The 23,707-nt window shown below is 34.3% G+C and overlaps 1 protein-coding gene across 2 annotated transcripts in view; it reads left to right on the plus strand.

Annotated features, from left to right (window-relative positions):
- The first annotated feature begins 464 nt into the window (after positions 1-464).
- oplah (5-oxoprolinase, ATP-hydrolysing) overlaps positions 465-23,707 on the plus strand; it is a 65,575-nt gene continuing 42,332 nt past the window's right edge. Inside the window, exons 1-7 of one of the 2 annotated variants that reach the window (XM_087274515.1) lie at positions 465-568; positions 3,725-3,896; positions 5,085-5,276; positions 11,313-11,427; positions 16,912-17,035; positions 19,699-19,894; positions 23,492-23,657. In XM_087274515.1, coding sequence (XP_087130641.1) covers positions 3,726-3,896; positions 5,085-5,276; positions 11,313-11,427; positions 16,912-17,035; positions 19,699-19,894; positions 23,492-23,657 — 964 coding nt within the window. In that variant the 5' untranslated portion in view covers positions 465-568; position 3,725. 2 annotated transcript variants of the gene reach the window in all.

A 23,707-nucleotide genomic window follows, 5' to 3' on the forward strand; every position in this document is an offset into this window, starting at 1 on the left:
TTTGTGTTTGCTTAATTTTTTTACATCATACTCTAAAAGAAATGAAGTTGCAAAAAATATAAACTTATAAAAATAGATTGGGAAAAGAATTCAGTAGGAACGTATATTATTTCCGTTTATTATTGTATTGATATAACAATATTAACACGAATAACCTAATGATAATAATTATATATCATTTAGTACATTATTCCTGTAAACTATTGGCGGTTCATTGCATTGTCTTGTGACAACTTCAAAAAAGAGGCGAATAAGCTGAAGGGAGTGATTGAGTGACAAACTTTTTACATATTTGTTTTGTCCAGACTGTAAAAAAGTCTTGTGAAAGAAGAAATGAAAAAAAGCCAAGAAATTTCTTTTTTTTAATATTATGCGCCCCCTAGTGGAGTACTAGCTTACAGTCACGTGACATCTCAGAAGGCGGAGGCAGTGGAGCAGAGGTGGTGCTGAACTTCTTCTACATCAGTGCGCCGAAGCAAAGCGTACTCCAAATTCGTGTTTGTAAACAGTCATTGCAGCAGTAGAGGAGTCATCTATTCATTACTTGTTTCATCCGTTCTTTAACTGAGTAAGTACAGCAGAACATGCTTTTGTGCTTGTACATGCATGTGCGTGTGCACGTACAGACAAACATATAATAACAGAAACATTGCAACACGTGTACTTGATAGTCAGTGATCTTTAGCCTCGTTAAGGTTTAAGGGATTGTGCTTTAAGCTTTTAGTCTTTAACTTTTTATAACAGCTGAGATAATCTGCAGACAGAACACACTAAGGTAGCGGCTTTGTCGTAACTTCATTCCATTTTTGCAGAATTAAACTAACATTAGTGATTTATTATTTGCACATTCTTTAACCGGTATGACTGTATATTTAACCTTATGTTTAACATGTATGAAGAAGAGGAACTTCATTTTTATTTATTATTACTGTTTGTTATTACACGAAATAGTTTTGGTTTAGATTTCCAGATGTGTAATAATGTAATTAAGATTATTTGTGTGTGTGTGTGTGTTTATTTATATATATATATATATATATATATATATATATATATATATATATATATATATATATATATATACATATATATACAGTCTCATGCAAAATGTGTGGCTGCATAATAATGTGCTCTTTCTTTATAAAAGATTGCAGTGAAATGCCATTCAGTTTCTAGTAAAAGCTAGATAATGTCATGTTTTTTAGACATATGTAGTGTAGCAGTATTGAGATGTGTGAAATTAAATTGAAACTGAAAACTAGGCCATTCAAAAGTTTGGGCACTCTCTTTTCTATGTAGATTTTAAAATCTGTAGTCACCTAATGCTGAGCAAAAAAATGATTTTAATGACTCTGTGAACACTAACAATCCAAACACAGGTGCAACCAATAATAAAAAGGATATTTAAGATAGCTGATTGCTAGTTGTGCTTCTCCTTATTGTGAACCTGAAAGTAACAAACCTCAAAATAACTTCCTAATAAACTTAAAACTAGGATGATTCATCAACATGAATTAGAAGGATGCAAAAAGCTATCACAAAGATTTAAAGTCTCCATCTCCACATTCAGAAGCACAGTAAAAAAATAGAAAGGCCACGGGATCCTTTCTTGTGTAGAAAAGATGTGCTAGACCAAAAAAAAATATCTGAAAGCCAAAGGCGAAGAATAGAATGTCTCACAGACAAACCACAGGCCACCTCCAAAGAGCTCCAGGAATATCTTGCTGCTGATAATGTCATTGTACATAATTCCACAGTCCAGCGCACTCTTCACAAAGAACAGCTCAATGGAAGGTGATGCAGAAAAAACTTTGTCTGTGTTCTGCAAACAAGAAGAGTTATGTAAGGTATGCAAAGGCTCTTCTGGACAAGCCTGAAACATTTTGGAAAAATATACTGTGGACAGATGCCACAACCATAGGCATGGCAGAAGAAGACAACAGCATTCCAGGTGAAGAACCTGCTCTCTGTAAAATATGATGGAGGTTGCATCATCTGTCGATGTGTGGCAAGCACAGGTACTGGAAACTTTGTCAGAGTTAAAAGTTGCATGGATTCCTTCCAGTATCAGCAGATTCTGAAGAACAATGTTCTGGAGTCAGTCAAGAGGCTAAAGTTGTGACCGGGTTGGATGTTTAAGCAGGACAAGGACCCAAAGCACAGTTCCAGATATACCAAGGAATTCATGCTCAGACACGATTCAATGTTCTAGAACAGTCATTTCATTGGAGACATTATTATTTCATTATTATCAAAAATATATGTTTTGATTTGAAAAGGATCGTTCATGCTTGGCACCCATAAAACCTGACTCAACTGGAGAAATTTGCAGAAAAAAAATTGTCTAAAATGCCTTCAGCAAGAATTCAGGCAATTATTCTTGATTAAGAAGCGTCTACAGGCTGTTATTTCAGCAAAAAGTGGCTATACAAAAGGTTGATGTCATTCTTTTGGGATGCCCAAATTGTTGCGCCTGTCTGTTTTTGTTAAGACTTAAATTACATTGCATCTATTGATTAAAAATATGTTATGTCAGAACTGAAATGTTGCTTTTTCCCAAGGGTATAAAATACAAATGAATTTGCTGATTTGAAAGGCCTTTATAATTTATGAAAATTATCAGGCGTGGCCAAACTTTAGCATTAAACGATTATATATATATATATATATATATATATATATATATATATATATATATATATATATTCGTGTGAATGATGTGATATTTATGGTAGTCATCACTTAAAATTGGCTCATTTCATACATTTACAACGATTGCTGTATATTTTCTTCCTTCACTTATTTGTGCATTTGGTCTTTGTCCTGTTTAGTAGAAATTTAAACAGATGGAAAAACATGACATTTTTGTCATCATTTACACAACCTTATGTTTTAATTTTTTACTGACCTCCGAGCAATTCCATGCAACCATGTCAACTCTGCCATGAAAAAGATATATAGTTTTCACCAAAATAGCGAAATCCTTTCTAAGTTTTATTGTGTAGGCTTGTGTTTTACAGTACTGTAAAAATACTCAAAATTGTCTCTGTCAATCTTTTCAGTAAATTAATGCAAAAATGTCAAATAAAATAAACTCAATCATGTCGGTTCTATAGAAAGCCAACTCTTATCCTTTTGATTAGCAATGTTTCATTTGGGTTGTGCAGTAATTCACAGAATTCCTACAAAGTATGTTGTATACTGTAAACTCAGAGAAGTTTTTGGTCACATAAATAACATGTTGATTTTACTCATTTAAAATGTTAAATATATGTTTACAGAGTGATATTTTTCTGATCCCATAACTCTGTGGTTAGTAGTTTTGGAAAATATAAACAGATGTTTCAATATAATGTTAACATACTGTGTGCTTTCTCTGTGAATTTATGTTTTAAGTTTTACTGTTAATGTCACATCCATAACGCTGTCACATTCAAAGCTATCCTTCACAGTATAGAAAAAATATCATTGATGTCAATGGTAAAGAAAGTCATTGGAACAGAAAAGAAAAATTTTGAACACAAATTTAATATTTTTTAATTGTGTGGAATAAAAGCACTGATGTATTATTCATATATTCTTCAGAAATTAACAGAAAATCATGCATATGTGAAATTGTTATTTTTTAAAGTCAATTATTGTTTCATGTTGTATGGGAACAAGCTTTTAGATCCTGCTTGCGTGTCACATTTACATGTGGTGCTCATTGCAATTTGTTTTCCAGCATGGCAGAAACTAAAGGGAAGTTTGATTTTGCAATTGATCGTGGAGGAACCTTTACAGATGTGTTTGCCCGTTTGCCTGATGGTAGAGAGAAAGTTTTAAAACTGCTGTCACACGACCCCCAGAACTACAAAGATGCCCCTACTGAGGGCATCCGGCGAGTACTTGAGGAGGTGAGCAAAAAAATACTAACATGTTTGGTTATAGATGCGTACTGCAGAGAACATTTTCATTTGTAATTATTATTTTAAATAGCAACTTTATGTATTATTATTTTTATTATTATTAATTATAATAATTACTAATATTACTAATGAAATTGCAAAATGTCAAAGTTCCTTTTCTTAATCAAATAATAACAAAAAGACTTTGTGTTGTGGCACAGATGTTGCCACAAATACTATCATAGAAGCTTGTTTCAGCCATGAAGGCAATAAAGAAAGGGAAAATCGGGGTAAAATAATTCTAAAAACCAATGGTAAACTAAGATGTGAAATTAAAACTGTGGAATGTAAACTTGGACTTGCAAAAAAATCTCAGCACACATTTCTTACTTTTTCCATTGTACATTGTAAGAAAAAATTAAAAATGTCCTATGATGGATATGGATTTCCATACCATAAATGTAAGACCCATGTTTAGATTTGATTGCTAATTTTGACACAACAAATAGCAGAAACTACTACGTGAAGCAAAAAAGCAACACACAGTAAACAGGATGTATTACGCTCTCATTTGAGCATAATAATGTAGTGTAAATCACTAAAAATGTCTCCAAGATATTCGTTGTTGCTTATAGATCATCATGTTTCCTTTATGCAGAGTGATCAGGTTGATTGCCAGTTTATACACTTACAGTAAAGGCACAAGTGTGACCCTGGACCACAAAAGCAGCTGTATGTTACAAAAAAAGATCTCCTCCAGTGAGAAAATTTTGTTAAGTGTATCAAAACTTATTTTTGATTAGTAATGTGCATTGCTAATAACATAATTTGGACACGTTAAAAGACTAAAAACACAAAAAAATTGATCTAAAAATATTATCTCACCAATTCAATTTGCAAAAGATTACATGTACAGTATGACTGGTTTTGTGGACTAGGGAAAAATGTCCTTTTGCGAGTAAAACATGTCATAGTGGGGTGAACACTTGACATAGCTCTGACATCATGGATCATGTCATAATAGTTATATAGTCAGAGTAAATGTTTTATGATGTCAGTGTCATCGCATCTTAACCATTGAGAAATAGATTTTTAGCAAATATTTTCACCTAGGTTTTCAATAATGAAAATTAATTTGATTAGTATAGGCACACATAATGTAATTCTACCTGTCTGTTGTGTTGATGCAATGATTAGGAAACAGGAAAAAGCTTTCCACGAGATCAGCCTGTAGACACTTCTCAGATTGGCTGGATTCGAATGGGCACTACGGTGGCGACTAATGCGCTACTGGAGCGACAGGGTGAAAGAACAGCACTACTGGTGACAAGTGGATTTAAGGACTTGCTACATATCGGAACCCAAGCACGGCCTAACCTTTTTGATTTGGTGAGTTTTGGTTGCTATGTAGATTTTTCCCAGTGACTTAATTGTTTTAATACCATTTAATAACCCCTATACTACATCAGTAGCAACTAGTGAATGTCTTATTGAGGACTGAATCAAAACACAATAGATCCTTTGCGACTCAGTTATCTCCCTCAAACAGTTGTTTGAACTATTGTTTTATTATTCATTATTATAATACGCATGTAAACTAAGATATACAGTATGACAACAGAGGATGTATCTGTTGTTTTTGCCCAAGCTTTGTCAACTAATCATTATATTTCTGTTTAAAAGTTCAGCGCTGGTATGATTATTATTATTTATTCATTCATTTTCTTTTTGGCTTATTCCTTTTATTAATCTGGGGTCGCTACAGATGAATGAACCGCCAACTTATCCAGCACATGTTTTACGCAGCATATGGCCTTTCAGCCGCAACCCATCTCTGGGAAACATCCAACGTCACACTCATACACTACAGACAATTTAACCTACCCAATTCTCCTGCTCTGCATGTCTTTGTACTGTGGGGGAAACCAGAGCAACCGGAGGAAACCCACGCCAACATGGGGAGAACATGCAAACTCCACACAGAAACGCCAACTGACCCATCCGAGGCTCGAACCAGCGACCTTCTTGCTGTGAGGCGACAGCACTACCTACTGCGCCACCGCATCTTCATTATTATTATTAATAATAATTTTTTAAGGGCTAGTTTTTATCCTACAGCCATATCAACCTTCAGCCCAAGACCAAAGTTGCGTACTAAAGCTAAGCATGCAGGTCTGAGCCTGGTTAGTACCTGGATGGGAGGCCACATAGGGAAACTAGATTGTTGTTAGGTCCCGTGTGGGTGCTAATGCCCCAGTGTAGTGATGAGAACACCCATCAGTGAGCACCTTCTTTCAAATGAGACTATAAACTAAGGGCTCTCTGTGGTCATAAAATATCCTATAGCTCATCTCGTAAAAAGCAAAGGTGTAACCCGTGTGTCCTGGCCAAATTCTCTCCATCGGCCCTTACCCATCATGGTGTCCCAATTATCCCCATCCACTGAAATAGCTCTATCACTGTCTCTCCTCCTCCTGCAGCTGGTTTGTGGTCAGTGTCGTCCCATCATCCAGGTGCATACTGCACACTGATGGTGGTGTGAAGACTAGAGAGACCCCCTCTCATAATTGTAATGTACTTTTGGTGTATGGTAATTAAGTTGGGCACGTTCCTTTAAAAGAGTTATTAGTTATAGTTACTAGTTTTTCACTAATAGTAACCAAGTTTGTAACTTTACAGAATTTAGTTACATAATTAAATAAAAAGAAATTAATTACCAGGGAAATTAACTAAAGCAATTCTTTTAAAAAAGCATCCGCTGCTTAAAACATATGCTGGATAAGTTGGCGGTTCATTCCGTTGTGGTGATCCCAGATTAATAAAGGGACTAAGCTGAAAATAAAATGACTGTATGAATGAATAAACTTGTTTGCATTTGCTATAGTTCCGAATCTGGTCGTTGGTGTGTGCGACTGACTGTGCTTGTGTGTGAACCTACACTCCTCTGCGTCTGATTGGCAAATGATGGAAATACTCTATCTAAGCCAATCCTTACATTCTCAGTTACAGCATGTTTACAGACACACCAATCATCATCACTGGCTGGTAATGTGTCCCGCCTCGACCCCAAACACACACACACACACACACACACACATCAGAGAAAGAGAGGTCCTACAGCTGAGAGAGATTCTGCTCACATGAAAACCGCTTCAGTGTTCTCAATTATAGTAACGTGCAATTTATTGTCAGTAATGGGAATAACGTTGTTATGGGGGAAATTGTAATGTACTCATTACTGGAAAAACTATCGCTGTTTGTAACGCCATTTATTTATACGGCCATTATTCCCATTACTGATGGTAATACACAGTAAATATGTTATATAAATGTGCATTACTTACTAATTGATTATGGCTGCACTTTTATTGGTATACAGTAAAATCAATTATATTATGAAGTGTTATTGTTATTTAAAATAACTCGTTTCCTCAGAACAAAATAGTTGTTCCTACACAATAAATTACTTCTGTAGTAGTATTTTCAACATTATTACTTACAGAGATCTTATTCTAATATGTTGATTTGATGCTCAAGAAACATTGTGCTGCTTAACATGTTTGTGTAAATTATAATACATTTTAATAAATTCTTGTAAGAGTAAATTTTAAAAATTACCATGATTGTTTTTGTTAGGACAGTATAAACAAAAAAAAACACATTTTTAATTATCAGAAATGCACTTCTTAAAGAATTCCTATAATCATGCTCTTAAACCACGTGAAAAGCCTTCCCAGGAAAAGTTAAAACTTTTATAGCTGCAAAGGGTGGCCAACTCTACATTAAACCCTGCAGATTGCGATTTCATTAGAGTTCATGTGTATGTAAAGGCAGATGTGCCAATGCCTTTAGAGATGCATTCTGCTCAGGCCCGGATTAAGAACTCAGGGGCCCCTGGGCACATTGTATTGTAGGGCCCCCTACCTGGCCGCACCCCAATAGTTGAATTTAAAAAATAAGAATAATATAATAATTTTTAAATAAAATTAATCTATAATTTGTTGCCCACATATTTAAATAAATGATATATAGTACATATGTATTTATAGTCTGCAAAGATTTAAATTATTTTTCAAAGCATTAAATAGAAATACTAATAAAACTACATATATATATATATATATATATATATATATATATATATATATATATATATATATATATATATATATATTTTTTTTTTTTTTTTTTTTTTTTTTTTAAGGGTATTTTAGTGTATTGCTTTTACAAACTTATAAAGCATATTATTGCCATGGCATATAACGCACAATGCTTCTCCAATCCAGTTCTATGAATCTGAGTTCTATGAATCTGAGTCTTTCATAATACAAACACTGATTTACTCTCTCTCTCCTCTCCCTGTATTTTCTCTACTCTTCTCGTGATGAAAACTTGATTATAAACCTAAAAGTATCCGAAATCACAGACACTATACCTCTTCTCTCCCCTCTCTCTCCTCTTCTTGGCCTTTCTCTCTCTCTCCCTCTCTCTCTCCCTTTCTGTCTGTCTCTAACACGATGAATCCAGTCCGCGCTGCGCTGCCGTTAGCCTCCTCCGCCTGGTTAATGCTAGCTTCTCATCTTTTAAAGTTAACGTCTTCTTCTGTACCCTCATTCTCCTGATCACGGGTCTGTTTAAAGAAGGTGTGTATGGAAAATGCCTCAATAAAGATGCCTCCTCTCCTCTTTCTCTCGCGTTTGCTAAATCCACTTGTCCACTCATTTTTGATCTATGACAGATAAAGTCCGCTCAGTTTAGTGCGGGTTATTACAAAACTGACGTTTCCGCGCTTGACCAATTACAGCATTCTGTTTAGTTAAAGAAAGAAAGGCAATTTAAATATAATAATAATATTAATATGTGATCGCGATTTTTTTGCTCAGAGGAAATACAGTTGTCTGAGCAATAGAGTTTTTGAAGAGAGGGAGGCGCGGCAGGCGCGTATAATAAGGCTAAACATTATTAAATACCCACGAGACACTTGAGACTTTATATCACATTTGCATTATTTTTAAAAAATGTTTCTTTCCTGTTAAAAATAAATATATTTCCAATCTGATATGTAATGGGGAGAAAAAAAGTAGCACGAGTTCAACTGATGGTGGATTCGAACCGATGTTATGTGTAATCGCGTCAAAAGTTGGTGCTGTGTGCCTTACAAGGTGCGCCACTGCGGCTGTATTATTTCACTGCTCTTTATTCATCTTGTCTCTATCAATCAGGCATCGATAGGCGTAAACCCTGAATAGCTTAGTCCAACTGGATGCGCTATTTGCAATTAGCCTAAAAAGACACTCCGAAATTGTCTTTTTTTCTCCCCCCTCGCAGTGGCCCCTAGTGCGCACGGGCCCCTGGGCCTGTGCCCATAAGGCCCATTGGTTAATCCGGCCCTGATTCTGCTTAGCTATTCTACTATTAATCCAGCCACTGACTTTTTTCAGTAAGACCAAGCAATGACAATGACAATAGAATCCATTCAAATTCTACTGGATCATACAATAGACAGACAGGAAAAGAAGTTCCAGACTTGAAAAGAAAGAGATTTCAATGAACGGAAGTGAACAAGAACAACCTGTTTAACAACTGTTTAAGAAAAATAAACTGCTCCTGAATAATAGTAATTTAAAAGTATACTTATTTAAATATGTTTAAGAATTCTATATTATAAAACTTTAAAACTTATATTGTTGTAAAATTTGTAGGTTAAAAAGTGAACATGGTTAAAGCACTGATCTATATTAAGAGACGAGTTGTCTACATAATCAAGTTAGATTGTAACTGAAAAGATGAACTCTGTTCTAAAGAAAAGAGCTTTTTTTATGAGTGTCTAACCCAAGCTAGTTACTCAGTTTCTAATAGCCAGAATAATGGGTTGATAATTGTGTTGCATTGTCTTTTTGCTCTTACGTTGATTATTTTACTTTGAAATGTTATGTTTTTGTGGAATATAAAAATCTAAGTTTTTTTTCTTTCACGGAAATAAAATGTTAAGTATTTCTTAACCGTTATAATGACTTAGATTATTTGTTTATTATTTTGATTATTCATTAATTTTCCTTCGGCTTAGTCTCTTTATTTCCACAGCAGAATGAACTGCACATTCATCCAGCATATGTTTAACAAAGTGGATGCCCTTTCAGCTGCAACCCAGTACTGGGTAACACTCACGCACTCTCACATTCACACACATACACTAAGGAAAATTTAGCTTATTCAATTCACCTATACCGCATATCTTTGGACTGTGGGGGAAACCGGAGTATCCATGCAACATGCAAACACATATACCAACTGGCCCAGCCAGGGCTCGAACCAGCAACCTTCTTGCTGTGAGGCAACAGTGCCAACCACTGAGCCACTGTACCACCCTGGTGAGTTAATTATTAGAGTTTTTCTTATGTGATTATGGACCTCCTAGAAAGAAATTTGGCTATTTTAACAAATTACACTTTGCTCTAAAATGTGATTTGTTAAAAACACGTATTTTTTAAATATGTTTTTTAACAGCACAAATAACAGTCACCATTTTAACTAAGCCTCTATGAGTCTGCAAAATCCCATGAATGAGATACTGGGAACATAACAGTTCCCAATTGCCTAATATTATTATTTTTTATGTTACTACTATTTATAATTTTATCATGTTACTGTAAAAATTTAAACAGGAATACTATATGCAACCATTTTTACTTGTCTCTAAAACAAAAGAGAGTGAAATTTTGTATAGTTTATTATTATAAATTATACTTTTATTTAGTGTAGTTTTACAATTTGATAAACCAATGAACTGTGCTAAATTCATTTAATCCCTATGTACTGTTTAAATTTACTACCCTTCTATTATGTTCGTGGCAGTTTTTTCCCCATTAACTTTTATCATAGTGAAAATTTTGATAGCAAAGCCATGACGGTCTACAATCATACATTCTTGATTGCTGGTGTTTTTCCCTGTTGGCAAGTATATATATATATATATATATATATATATATATATATATATACTGTCCTCATTTGTAAGTCGCTTTGGATAAAAGTGTCTGCTAAATGTAAATGTGAATGTAAAGGTCTCTCTCTCTCTCTCTCTCTCTCTCTCTCTCACATACGCTATAATCCATAGAGAAAACTGAAAATAAGCATTTTTTTTGCACTGCAACTGATTAATGATCAAGAGTAAGAATATTTTTTTTACCTCTTCCCAACAGGGAAAACCAACCACAATCAAGAATGTATGATTATATGGTGTCATGGCTTTGCAATCAAAAAATGTCATTATAATGACAAAAAATATGTCAAAATAACATCATTTCAGAAAATCTGCTTCATCCACAGACAAGTTGCTTTGATGAAATACCTAAATAATAAAATGTTTGTGTTGTTGTAGATGCTGTGTGTGTGTGTGTTTCAAAGTATGCGTTGTTGTTTTAGGAAGTGTGTATGCCGGATGTACTGTATGAGGAGGTGATTGAAGTGGAGGAGAGAGTTATTCTCAGACAAGATTCCTGTCAGCTTCCCAGAAATGAGCCCAAGCGAATAGTAACAGGTGAACATCACGTTATCATCTGATCCATTTACGTTATTTTTGTAGATTTTTTTATGATCTTTTCTGTTAAAGGACTGAAAACCAAAAATGTATTCGATGTTTACAAATTCTTGACTTTTTTTCTTCTGTCTGATAAAAAGACACAAAAGAAGAGATTTGAAATAAAGCTGAAATCATTGACATCTATAGTAATAAAAAGGGAAGAGATTGGTTACAGGATTTTAGCTTTCTTTAAAATATTTTCCTTTGTGCTCAATAGAAAAAAATGAACAGGTTAATTGAGTAGTGAGTAAATGACAGAGGTAGGAGTAAGTCACACTTGTGCAAGTCACAAGCAAGTCCTTAGTCATAACCTTCAAGTCTCAAGCAAGTCAAGTCAATTTTTGTCAGAGTCAAGTCAAGTTAAGTCACATCAAGTCAAGTCGTAGCTTGGTCTAGCAAGTCACTTTCGAGTCAATCTAAATATATATATATATATATAGATATACACACACACACACACAGTATATAAACTGTCATTTGAAATGACACTTTCATCACTAGTGAATCAGATGGCTTTCTGCTCAGGGGAATGTGTGTGCTTACTTAAAAGCCATTAAAATATTATAATATTAATTAAACGAGACCCTAAATCAAAAAACCAATCGTAAGGCAAGGCAAGGCAAGCATCTTCCTCAAAGACATTTTATGCATTTCAATAACTCCAATATTTTTTTTTTTATTATTAGTAATATGAATTGCTAAGAATGAACTCTAAAGGCATTTTTGAACCTTTAGATTCCAGATAATTTATATAGTCTATTTCACACATACGTTAAAGATTTTTGAGATACATGGTCTCAAATGGTTTCTTGTTTTTTTTTTTTTTTTTTTTTTTTTTTCAAGTCATTTAACTCAAGTCCAAGTCAAGTCTCATGTCATGACAGCCAAGTCCAAGTCAAGTCGAGTCTTTTTTGGATATTTGTCAAGCAAGTCTCAAGTCTTAAACTTTGTGACTTAAGTCTGACTCTAGTCAAGTCGTGTGACTCTCGAGTCCCCATCTCTGGTAAATGATGAAAGTATTTTTTGGGTGAACTACAAATTTAAACTATATACTTAAATGTATAGAAAAATATGTATTGTTAGTTTTGTTGTTTTAGTTAAAGTCAAAAACAATATTTTCTGTCCAAAATTAATATGGATTCTCTAAATGGACATGGAAAAGATGCTGAAGGCGAAGAACTTTTTTTTACAATCTCTTGAAAATTTTTGCTCTCCCAGTGACAACCTCATATACAACCACCCCTTCCCCAACTTAAGCATTTACCTCCTATTTATATTTTCTCACAAAATCTGTTGAGTTCAAATAAACACTTTTACTGCAAGCATGTTTTTTTTTTTTCTTTTGTTGAACTGCTTTACAAAAATGAAGGTTTTTGTACAGTTTCGACGGTGAATATACACAATTAAAATTGCAAATTTTGTAGTTCAGGATTATATATTTTTTATGTGACCAAAATGACCCAAATGCTTGTGTCAAGACCTCTTTTCAAAGCTTGAACATTTATTGCATAACTAATGTGTATTTTACTGAGTTGTATTAATATTCATAATTCAGCTTTGATTCAACTCTTCCAATATATAAAATACAATATATGAAATGTAGCTTCTGGCTAATGATTTAATGTCTATAATTAATTCTTGAGAGTGGTGGCCTTTTTATTATGTGCGTTCATCTATTTGGATATTTGCAACTATTTCTTAATAGGGTACAAAATTTTGTCTCAATTTAACACTTAATATAATAATATAATCCAAAATGCACATCATCAAAGAAAGTCAAATTGTCCATAAATTATAAGTGCCCTACTTTTAACTATTAAACAGATAAGCAAGGAAGAGGCTTCAGATTTTAAAATAAAAATTTTAAAAGCATCTGTCCTTGCGAAACAAATTTTTCAAGCTTAAGAACAGCAACCAGTAACCGGTGAGAAAAACTTCACCAATTGGCGAAAGTGAAGGATAAAAATCCTTGAGAGAAACCAGCTCAGTTGGGCATGACCATTTCTCCTATGGCCAAACCTCTTGTGCAGAACTGCAGTCTAGACGCCGGAGGCTGGAGAACGCTGACGTCAGCAAAGACTCAACAGTCCCTGGAGTCTCACATGAATCACTCTCATGCTCAACACTCCTCCATGACCACCACAGTAGCTGCTCAGGATTCAGGATTCAGGTCCGGGATTATGGAAACCTTGGGATCATCTCTTCACAGGTCTTGGATCAGATCAGTAATCCTGCAGAATTTCTGGTGGCCTCGGAATGAGTATCCCCAGGTGGAAATGGAGAACAAAGAGAATAATTATCATAGCTCCTGGTATATAAACGAGATGCAAAAACCTGTGTGGAGCACATTTATGCATCATACTGCTATGTGATGCATTAAGTGTATGCTTTACTAAAAAGAACTGCGAGAGTGTGTCTGAGCCTCGGACATTAGTAGGAGCCATAAATGAGAAGGCGTGACCTCCTTTACTCGACTTTGCTATTCTAGGTACTACCAAAAGTCCTGAGTTATGAGATCTCAAAGAGCAGGTTGAATTGTAGAGAGACAGTAGGTTGGTTAGATAAACAGGAGCTAGATTATTTAAAGCTTTATAGGTAAGAAGCAATATTTTATAATCAATACAAAAGGCAGCCAGTGTAAGGAGGATAACATTGGGGTGATATGAGCATATTTTCTAGACCTGGTAAGAACTCTGGCAGCTGCATTTTGTACTAGCTGAAGTTTATTAAAAGATGATTCTGGGCGACCAGTGAACAGAGCATTACAGTAATCCAGCCGAGAAGTCATAAAAGCATGGACTAACTTTTCTGCATCTGAGATGGATAGCATACTTCGTAACTTTGCAATATTTCTCAGATGAAAGCATTTATGAAAAGTAGGTGGTAAAATGGACTTCCAATCCATCAAGATCTCCCTTTTAGCCACCACCATACCTAACATAATAGACATTTGTTGATTATGTGACCATGCTAACACAAGGTCAGAGCATCCGAACAGGACTAATTCTAAATCTGGACCAATGTTTTCTCTTAAAACATTTGAATAAAACTGCAAGAGATCAGAGATCAGAGATCTCAGGGCAAAACCAAAAAGTATGAGCATATGTTCCCTCTGAGCTCTTGCTTCTGTCACTTAACGAGGAAACTGAAGGATTTTTTTTATTGAGTTTAGCTTTGGTATAATGTAGCCTATGTACCACGTTAAACTCTATGAGTTGTAATCTTGCGTCAATAGAACAGGAATGAATTTGCTTCAGCCACTCTTCCCAGGTATCATTTGAAATGTTAAATTCAATATTCTATTCCCATGCCAATTTATAGCGATCAGAAGACACAGCAAATTGGCAGACAAACAGAAACAAACTGAGTCACCAAATGTTTAACCATAGGAGGTTGAAATGAAAGATTGTATATATTATGGTCCTATTTTTATTAAGCTATCACTTAATGTATTAGAAAACTTTGAATCACTCCTTAGTGAATGCAGATGGTTGTACATCGCAACCGCCACAAGACACAAGTGAACATGCAACCACCACAAGACGCAAGTGAACATGAAGGGCCCTATCATACACTCGGCGCAGTGTGGCGCAAGACACGGCGCAATTCAGCTTGGCGCAAGAGTTGTTTTGAGGCGTTGCGCTACGCTGTTTAAATAGCAAATGCATTAGCGCTCATTTGTGCGCCCATAGGTCATTTGTGCGTTCTGGTCTAAAAAGGAAGGCGTTCTGAGGCGGACCGCTGGCACGTCGCTATTTTGAGAAACTATAATAGATTTTTCAGTAGTCTAAAAATTAGAACTGAATTTAGAAATAGTTTTGAAACAAATCTTTGCGCTTAACAAACGAAATTAATTATTTATAGACTAATTGATGTCTGTGCATAAAGGTTTCCCTATCCAAGAGCGAATGTGAAAGTAGTTCCATTATCTCTCATTCTCACGCAGTAGATGCTCTGTTTAACAGTTTTCTGTTAAAAAAAAACTGTCAACTGTTAACTGTTTGCTTGTGAAATGCCCATTGTGAAATGCATCAAATGACTTACTTTGCGTCCTGTAAATAGCGAATGCGCTCTTGGCGCGACGCATCTGGGTCTTAAAGGTAATGGGAGATGAGACTCTAATTGGTTTATTCTCAAAACACACCTATAACTCATTAAGAAAATAAACTCAACCCTTTTAGCCCATGCGTCCGTAAATTAGCAAAAATGCGTTCTGACACGCCCTGAAAGTGGTTGCGTCAAAATAGAGCCTGACGTGTTTTTCTGAGCTTAACAGATTTTGCGAGCCAACACCAAGAGCCAAAAAATGTTTTGCAAGTAAGCAATACTTTGTGAGATTTTCAAAATAGTTTTCTTTTTTTTCTCCTGTATTCTTTCCATGACCATGTCTCTTTAGAAGCTCTGTAAATTAGCAATAATGAGCTGCAAAAATGTACAGTTTATGACAGTTTATGCTGCATTAACACACTTGATGAACAGGAAAGTAGGTTTAATTAATTATTCAACAAAGGCCTCGATTTGGCTGTTGGTCTTTGTGTTTGGTTCGACCAAACTGAACTCAAACTAGACTAAAAAAACACAAATGTGCCATTTTGATCAATCAAATTTAATTAAAATCTAAGAGGAAAACTGCCTTGTTAAATGTTTATATTGTTTTTTTTTATCCAATTTGATGTTTTATTTTGAGACTTTTGTTATTCAGCAATGTTAAAACTTTACATTACTTTTATTTTTTTTTTAGATAAGATTGCAAAGATTTATTGTTCATATGATACTGAGCCTTTAATTGTAATTTATAAGGATTTACAAAACAAAAGGGGTGCCTTGCAATCCCTTTTATATATGTGGTTTTTCACAGTGGAGGATCGGATTTGTTTTTTAGATAATAATCTAAATGACAGATGATAGATAAATAAAATAACTTGTGATGAACACAAAATATATATTTACTAAAAAAATAAAGTAAATAAATAGTATTCTGTGTTGCATTTCTGTTAATCTCAAATTTGGAGTGAATTTTGACACTGTTTGCATTGGGCATACATGTTTCAATAGATAATAAGGCATTATATAATGCAATGAAATTATTGGTTTATTTTTTACCAAATTCTATCCATATAAAAAGGTGGACATTAGAAAAATTATTTTATTTAAAATTTATTTAAATTTTTTAGTAAACTATCCCTACAATTACACCAATTCAATAAACTGCCCCATTGTAAGATTTCTACAGAGGTAGTTTACTGCTTGAAATGCTTTATGCATATCAAAAATTATGGCCACTATAATTTGTGTAATTTTTAAATAAAAATGAGTGTGAAATGATATATTATGATGTAAGAAACATTTTGTAATATTGTAGATGTCACATAAAAACAGTTTTATTGCAGTATACATTCTCAGAAAAACATTTGAATGACAGATTCTCTGTTCTTCTTTCAGGTAGCACTGGTGAAAGTCTGGAGGTGTGGCGTGAATTGGATCTTCAACGTGTGGAGCAGGATTTGAGACGTGTGCAATCCAAAGGCATCAAAAGTCTTGCAGTGCTACTTCTGCATTCTTACACGTGTGTATAGAGCATTATATTCATTTTCTTTATTTAGAACTTAAAACGTATATTTTTAATTCTGTTGGATGAGGTTTTTTTATGCGTTCAGCAGTCTGATATGTCTTAATAACGAATATAGTGCATAGAAACTGCTTACCTGGTTAATTGAAAGCTATTTTTACATATCTCCACTGTTCACTTTTTAGCACTTATAGGGCCTTATCATACATACGCAATAAGGCGCACAATGCCTTTGCCGCAATTTGTTGCTGTTTTGAGACCAGCGCAACCCACATTTTCCCGTTTTGCACTACGTTGTTTAAATAGTAAATCCATTTGTGTCACTCTCTGGACTCATGGGTGTGCCGGTCTAGAAAAGAAGTGTGTTAAGGTGCATTGTTGGCGTGTTGCTATTTTAAGGAACTGAAATAGATTGTGCAATTGACCAGCTGAAAGAAGGTCTAAAGTGCAGCGCAGAGCGTATTAGTTGTGCGCCTTAAATGCTTACACATTGCTTAATACATACATAGGATGTACAGCAATACGCAGATTTTTTTATGAATAAAACAGAATTAAAGGATTAAATTATTACAAAAATTATTACATTCTACATAAATATAGAAACCACTACCTCCTTTTTAGTTTATTCATGAAAACTTGCGTTTGTATGATGCTATTATTAGTAGTAGCAGTAGTATTATTTATTATATGCATACTTATATTTGTTTTATTAAAAACAAGCTTAGATCCTTCCACCTCAGGTTTTGTACCATATAGGGCATAAGAATAAGAAATGTGTAAGAAAAAGTTTTTTGACCACACTTCGTTATTATTGTTTATTTATTTGCTTGCTGTAAATAAGAACTGAATTTAAAAATAGTTTTGAAACAAATCTTTGTGCTTAACAAAGGAAATTTAATATGCAGGCTAATGGATATCTTCAGTGAAGTGCGTACAACATAGTTTCCTTATCCACGAAATAGAAAAAGAGAAAGTAAAGGCTTGTTAAACAGTTTTTTTCGCTATTGAAGCATTCAGTTTTTCCACTTACAAAGTCCGCCATGTAAAAGGCAAATGCGCCATGGCGCGACTGACTCTTAAAGGGAATAAGAGATAAGACTCTAATTGGTTTATTCTCAAAACACACCCATAACTCATTAAGAGAATAAGCACAACCCTTTTAGATCATGCACCGCAGTGCAGAGTTTATTTTTTCGTCCTTAAAATAGCAAAAATGGATTTGGACATACCCTTATGCTTTTGCGCAATGCAATGCTTTAGACTTTGCACCTTGATCGTTAAAATAGAGCCCATAGGCTTAGTTTATCATTTACAAACACAACTGGTGTCATCTTGCACCTCATTTGTTATTAATGTAGTAGCAGTAGTAGTACTTATCTTAATAATTGTAAAGTAAAATTAGAAGATATGCTAATGAAATAAGAACTAATCATGGTGACAGATAAACAGACAGACAGATAAATGTACAAAATAAACTCAAGGCCATATATCATCAGACACAACTGAATTCACAGTACAGTTGAGGACAAAATTATTAGCCCTCCTGTGAAATTTAGGTTCTTTTTCTGATATTTTCCAAGTTATGTTTAACAGAGCACAAGCAATTCTCACAGTATTCCCAATTACATTTTTTCTTCTGAAAAAGTCTTATTTCTTAGTATGACTGGCCTATAAAATATTTTAGAATATTTAAAAACTGCAGAGACGAATATATTAAAATATAAATTAATAAATTTTTTTTTTTTTTTTAATGGCTATAGAACAAACCACTATGGTCAACTGACTCGCCTAATTTCCATAACTTGCTTAGGTAACCTATTTAATCTACACATGACTTGTTTTATTTATTTATTTTATGGTGGAGAATTTCCATGTTGTACTGTTTTGACAAAAATTGAATTATACATGAACATGCTGTTATAATATGTTATTGATTAGGTGTGATGCATCAAGACCATACAATGTTATTGCAAAAATAATAAGTGATGTATACAGTGATGTACCATTATCACTTATCACTTATCACTTATTACTTTTGGACATATACTGTCCAAAAGTAAAAAAAAAAATAAAAAATCCAGTACCAGTACCAGTAGTGGTGTGAATTTATTTTCTTCTCCAGAAAATGTTTCATAATAGTAGACTTCTAATAAAAAATGTAAAACAAATCATTACGTGTAAATATAACTGCACTCGAGAAGTTGTGTATAATCATACCTTTATTAAAAATTCCACTGTTGGTCCCACTTTATATTAGCCCTTTTTTAAACTGCTTTGTACTTTTTCTAAAAAAGTTTACAAAATGTATCCATTGTATCAGATTATTAATTTAAATCATCATTCATTTTTTTTTGTCGGCTTAGTCCCTTTATTAATCCAGGGTTGCCACAGCGAAATGAACCGCCAACTTATTCAGCACGTTTTTAAGCAGGGGATATCCTTCCAGCCTCAACCCATCCGTGGGAAAATTAATTTCAATAGTAGTTGTAAATATAGTAGATTTGTCAAATAAATGAATAAAAGTGGTCCATGTACTGAGCACCATTTAGTTGGTGTTTAGATGAAATATGTCAGTCACTGAAATATTTAAAGCATTTAGTGATACATCAAATTATGTTGATTGAAATCATATTTCTCATTGTTAATGGCATGTGTTTCAGATGGGCTGCTCATGAGAAGGCTGTGGGGTCTTTGGCCAAACGGCTTGGTTTTGCTCAAGTGTCTCTTTCTAGCGAGGTGATGCCCATGGTGCGAGCAGTGCCTCGTGGGTACACAGTTTGTGCCGATGCCTACCTCACACCAAAAATACACCTGTACCTGACTAAATTTACTGCAGGCTTTAAAGGAGGCTTGAAGGTATGTCTGTGTGGTTTGTTTAATCAAGCATATTCAGTTGAAGTCAGAATTATTAGCCCCCCTGAATTATTAGCCCCCTGTTTATTTTTTTCCCCAATTTCTGTTTAACAGAGAGAAGATTTTTTTCAACACATTTCTAAACACAATAATTTAATAAGTCATTTCTAATAACTGATTTATTTTATCTTTGCTATGATAACAGTAAATAATATTTTACTAGCTATTGATCAAGACTTCTATACAGCTTAACATGACATTAAAATGATTAACTGGGTAATTATGTTAACTAGGCAGGTTAGGGTAAAGAGGCAAGTTATTGTATAATGATGATTTTTCTGTAGACTATTAAAAAAATATATAGCTTAAAGGGGCTTATCATTTTGATCTTTAAATGTTTTTTTTATTTTTTTTTATTAAAAACTGCTTTTATCCTAGCCGAAATAAAATAAATAAGACTTTCTACAGAAGAACAAATATTATCAGACATACTGTGAAAATGTTCTTGTTCTGTTAAACATTGTTTGGGAAATATTTTAAAAAGAAAAAAAATCAAAGAAGGGCTAATAATCCTGACTTCAACTGTATATCCTCCCCTTAAAGAGTTCATAAAAAAAATTAAATGTGGTCAATATTCATTCATCTTCAGAACACAAATAAAGATATTTTGTATGAAATCCGAGAGCTCGCTGATCCTCCATAGACAGCAAAGGACCTGACTAATTCAAAGTCCAGAAAGGTACCAAAAACAATCCATTTTATGAAGAATACTTTCGTGCACACATAAAAAAACAAAAAACAAATTATTCAGCTGTTACTTCTCATTAGCGTACATCGTGTATAGTGCACTGATGAATACCCCAGATGCCCACTTGTGACTTCCTCTATTATTTCAAACAAAGCACAGGTGCATCAAATATATACATCAGCAAAACACAATAAGCACAATGCTCTTGGAAACACGCACCCTATATTAACACTGAGGAGAAGAAACTTTTGAATATTATTGGCATTTTGGTACTAATATAATAATATCTTGATTGGACCACTGAAGTCATTCATCATCTTTAACATTGGTGTCTATGAAGGATTTAGGAACTCTGATTTTATTGTAAATACAACGGGTAAAATAAATATTGAACGTGTCATTTCTTTCTGGAAATAGTATTTCTAAAGGAGGTGTTGATGGAATTGAACCATATTTTGGTAAAAACCCAAACAATACAAGCAAACAAAAATCTGAAAATGTACATATGTGTAATAACAATGAAATGACTTAAGGAGAAATTACTGAAGTACTAAAATGTATTTAATACTTTTATAAAAGGCCTTTTTGGCTGTGGCAGCTTAAAGACAACTCTTACATGGAAAATTAACTTACATGAACTGCTCGGGTGTGAGACTTCAACAGAGTGTAAAAATCTTGATGGTTCTCTGGGTCTTGTGTATTTTGTGGGTCATTTGTATTTCCTATTGGATTCAAATCAAGTGATTGGCTGGGCCATTCTACAGCTTGATTTTCTTTTGCTAAAAGCGTTTGAGAGTTTCCTTGGCTGTGTTTTGGACAGCCGATTCGAATGCTATCACTCGATTGAATGGGCGGTATCAGTGGTTATATGATAGATAAGGGCTAGTAGGGGCCTTCAGCGCCTACTGGTAGGCTCAGAAGGCTGTTATCATCCATCCACATGGTTAATCAGCTAAAGATCACAAATGGCTGCGGCCGGAAGTTAGGAAAATTATTTATATTATTTATGAAATTTCCCATTAATTCTATTTTATTAACATCTACCCCTACCCCAACCATAAACCCAATCATCACAGTAATGTAAAAACAGATCTGGATCTGGAGTCTTTTCTATTAGTATAGCTGATTAACCATGTAAAACAGTCTTTTAAGCCTACCGCTAGCTGATAACAGGGATGGGAAGTAACAAAGTACAAATACTTCATTACTGTACTTATGTAATGTAATGTGACACTGACAACAGGGGTGCGGAAGCAAATGCAGGTTTATTAGAGAGGTCAGGTAAGCAATGGTCAACACAATGGCAAAAAGATGTATGCAGGCAATCCAGAGTTGTAGCCAGAAACACAGGCAGATGGTCAGAAGACAGGCAGCAGACAGGGATAAACAGATAAACAAGGCAAGGATCAAAACACTGCAAAGCGAGAAAAAAGAAAGGCGTTTTAATGTCACTAAACAGTAAACAAGACTCAGCAACTTCTGTGTGTTTTTCTGCTGACTTTATAGTCCATGTAATCAGTTTATGAGTAGCTTTAGCTGTGTCTGTGTGCAATTATAGGGATCTAGGCCAGGTGTGTGAGTGATGCATAACTGGCTCTTGTAGTCCATTTACCAGCAGATTTGTAGTCCTATGTGATCTGTTTGTCTACCAGCGACCTGCACAGGCTGAATTGCTGGTGATTGTGGCAACTTAAGTAGATTTTTCTGGTATCAGTGCTTTACTTCACTTTTTATTTTGCTGACAAATTTTTGCTTTCTACTCCTTATATTTTTTTACTACTATTACTATTACTATAAGAAAGACAAAGATCATTTGCAGTCAGTAATAGCAGTCGATAAGTAATTATTTTGGAAAAAGAAAATATATTTTGAATTTATTCGACAAAAAAAAAATATATAACATTTTTAAATTCTGTATATTTTGGACAGAATTCAGTCTAAAATGTAAGACATTATTTATAAAGATAGACAGGCCCACATAATTATTTTTAGAGTAAGTGAACATCAATGCCAGCTGTTGTTTTTTAACCAACAGCTGCAAAACTACATGATCAGTGTTGTGAGTTTGCGTCAGGATGTTGATACATGGGTTTTATGTGAAAACAGATATTTACCTACCTAGTAAAACTAGTAAAACATGCAGTTTTTTTACTTAAGTACATATTTCAGGATGTAGTACTTTACTTTTACCTGAGTACAAAAGTGTAATTAGTACTTCAAGTTAACCAGAGTTGTTTTAAACATGAGTATCTGTACTTCTACTTAAGGAAAGGATGTGTGTACTTTTGACATCTCTGGCTGATAAACACTGATAACACCGATTTGAGTGAAAACAGTCGAAGAGGGTGTTTTAGATCATTGTCTTGCTGAAATGTCCACCCTGGTTTTATCTTCATCATCCTGATAATGTAAATGTTGGACTGAAGCAGCTGATATTAATTTATATTATCGAAAGGAAGAGCTTTTACTGCCTTTCTACACCTACCTTTCTTCATGCGTTCAATACTTTTTCCCTGCATCATTTCATTATATCTTGCATGACTTAATTTGTACACTAATTATATTTGTTTTCTTTGCATATATATAGATTTCTTTGGTTGTTACTCACATTTAGGGAAAATTTTAAGTCAACAGCACCCTTGGAAATATATTTTCTGAGAAAAATGGTGACGTGTTCAATACTTATTGTTCCTGCTGCATCTTAATTTGTGTTCTCAAGATGAACAAAGGCCTCATAGGTCTGACATGAGGGTGATTATTAACAGAACTAATTAATAACAGAGATTTCATTTTTGGGTGAATCAACTCTTTAGTTTAATAACGCACAATTTTGGTTCCTCTCTTTCTATAAGGGAGTAGATGTGTTATTCATGCAGTCAGATGGAGGACTTACACCAATGGAACAGTTCTGTGGCTCTCGGGCAGTGCTCTCTGGTCCTGCTGGAGGAGTTGTGGGCTATGCCGTTACATGTTATAAATCTACAGAAAAGAAGCCTGTCATTGGTTTTGACATGGGAGGTGAGTAAATGCTTTACTGAAGGTTTAAAGGTGTCACATGATGTTGCCAA

Source organism: Danio rerio, chromosome 12 (genome assembly GCF_052040795.2).
Source record: "Danio rerio strain M-AB ecotype USA chromosome 12, GRCz13ab, whole genome shotgun sequence".
Classification (NCBI taxonomy): Eukaryota; Metazoa; Chordata; class Actinopteri; order Cypriniformes; family Danionidae; genus Danio; species Danio rerio.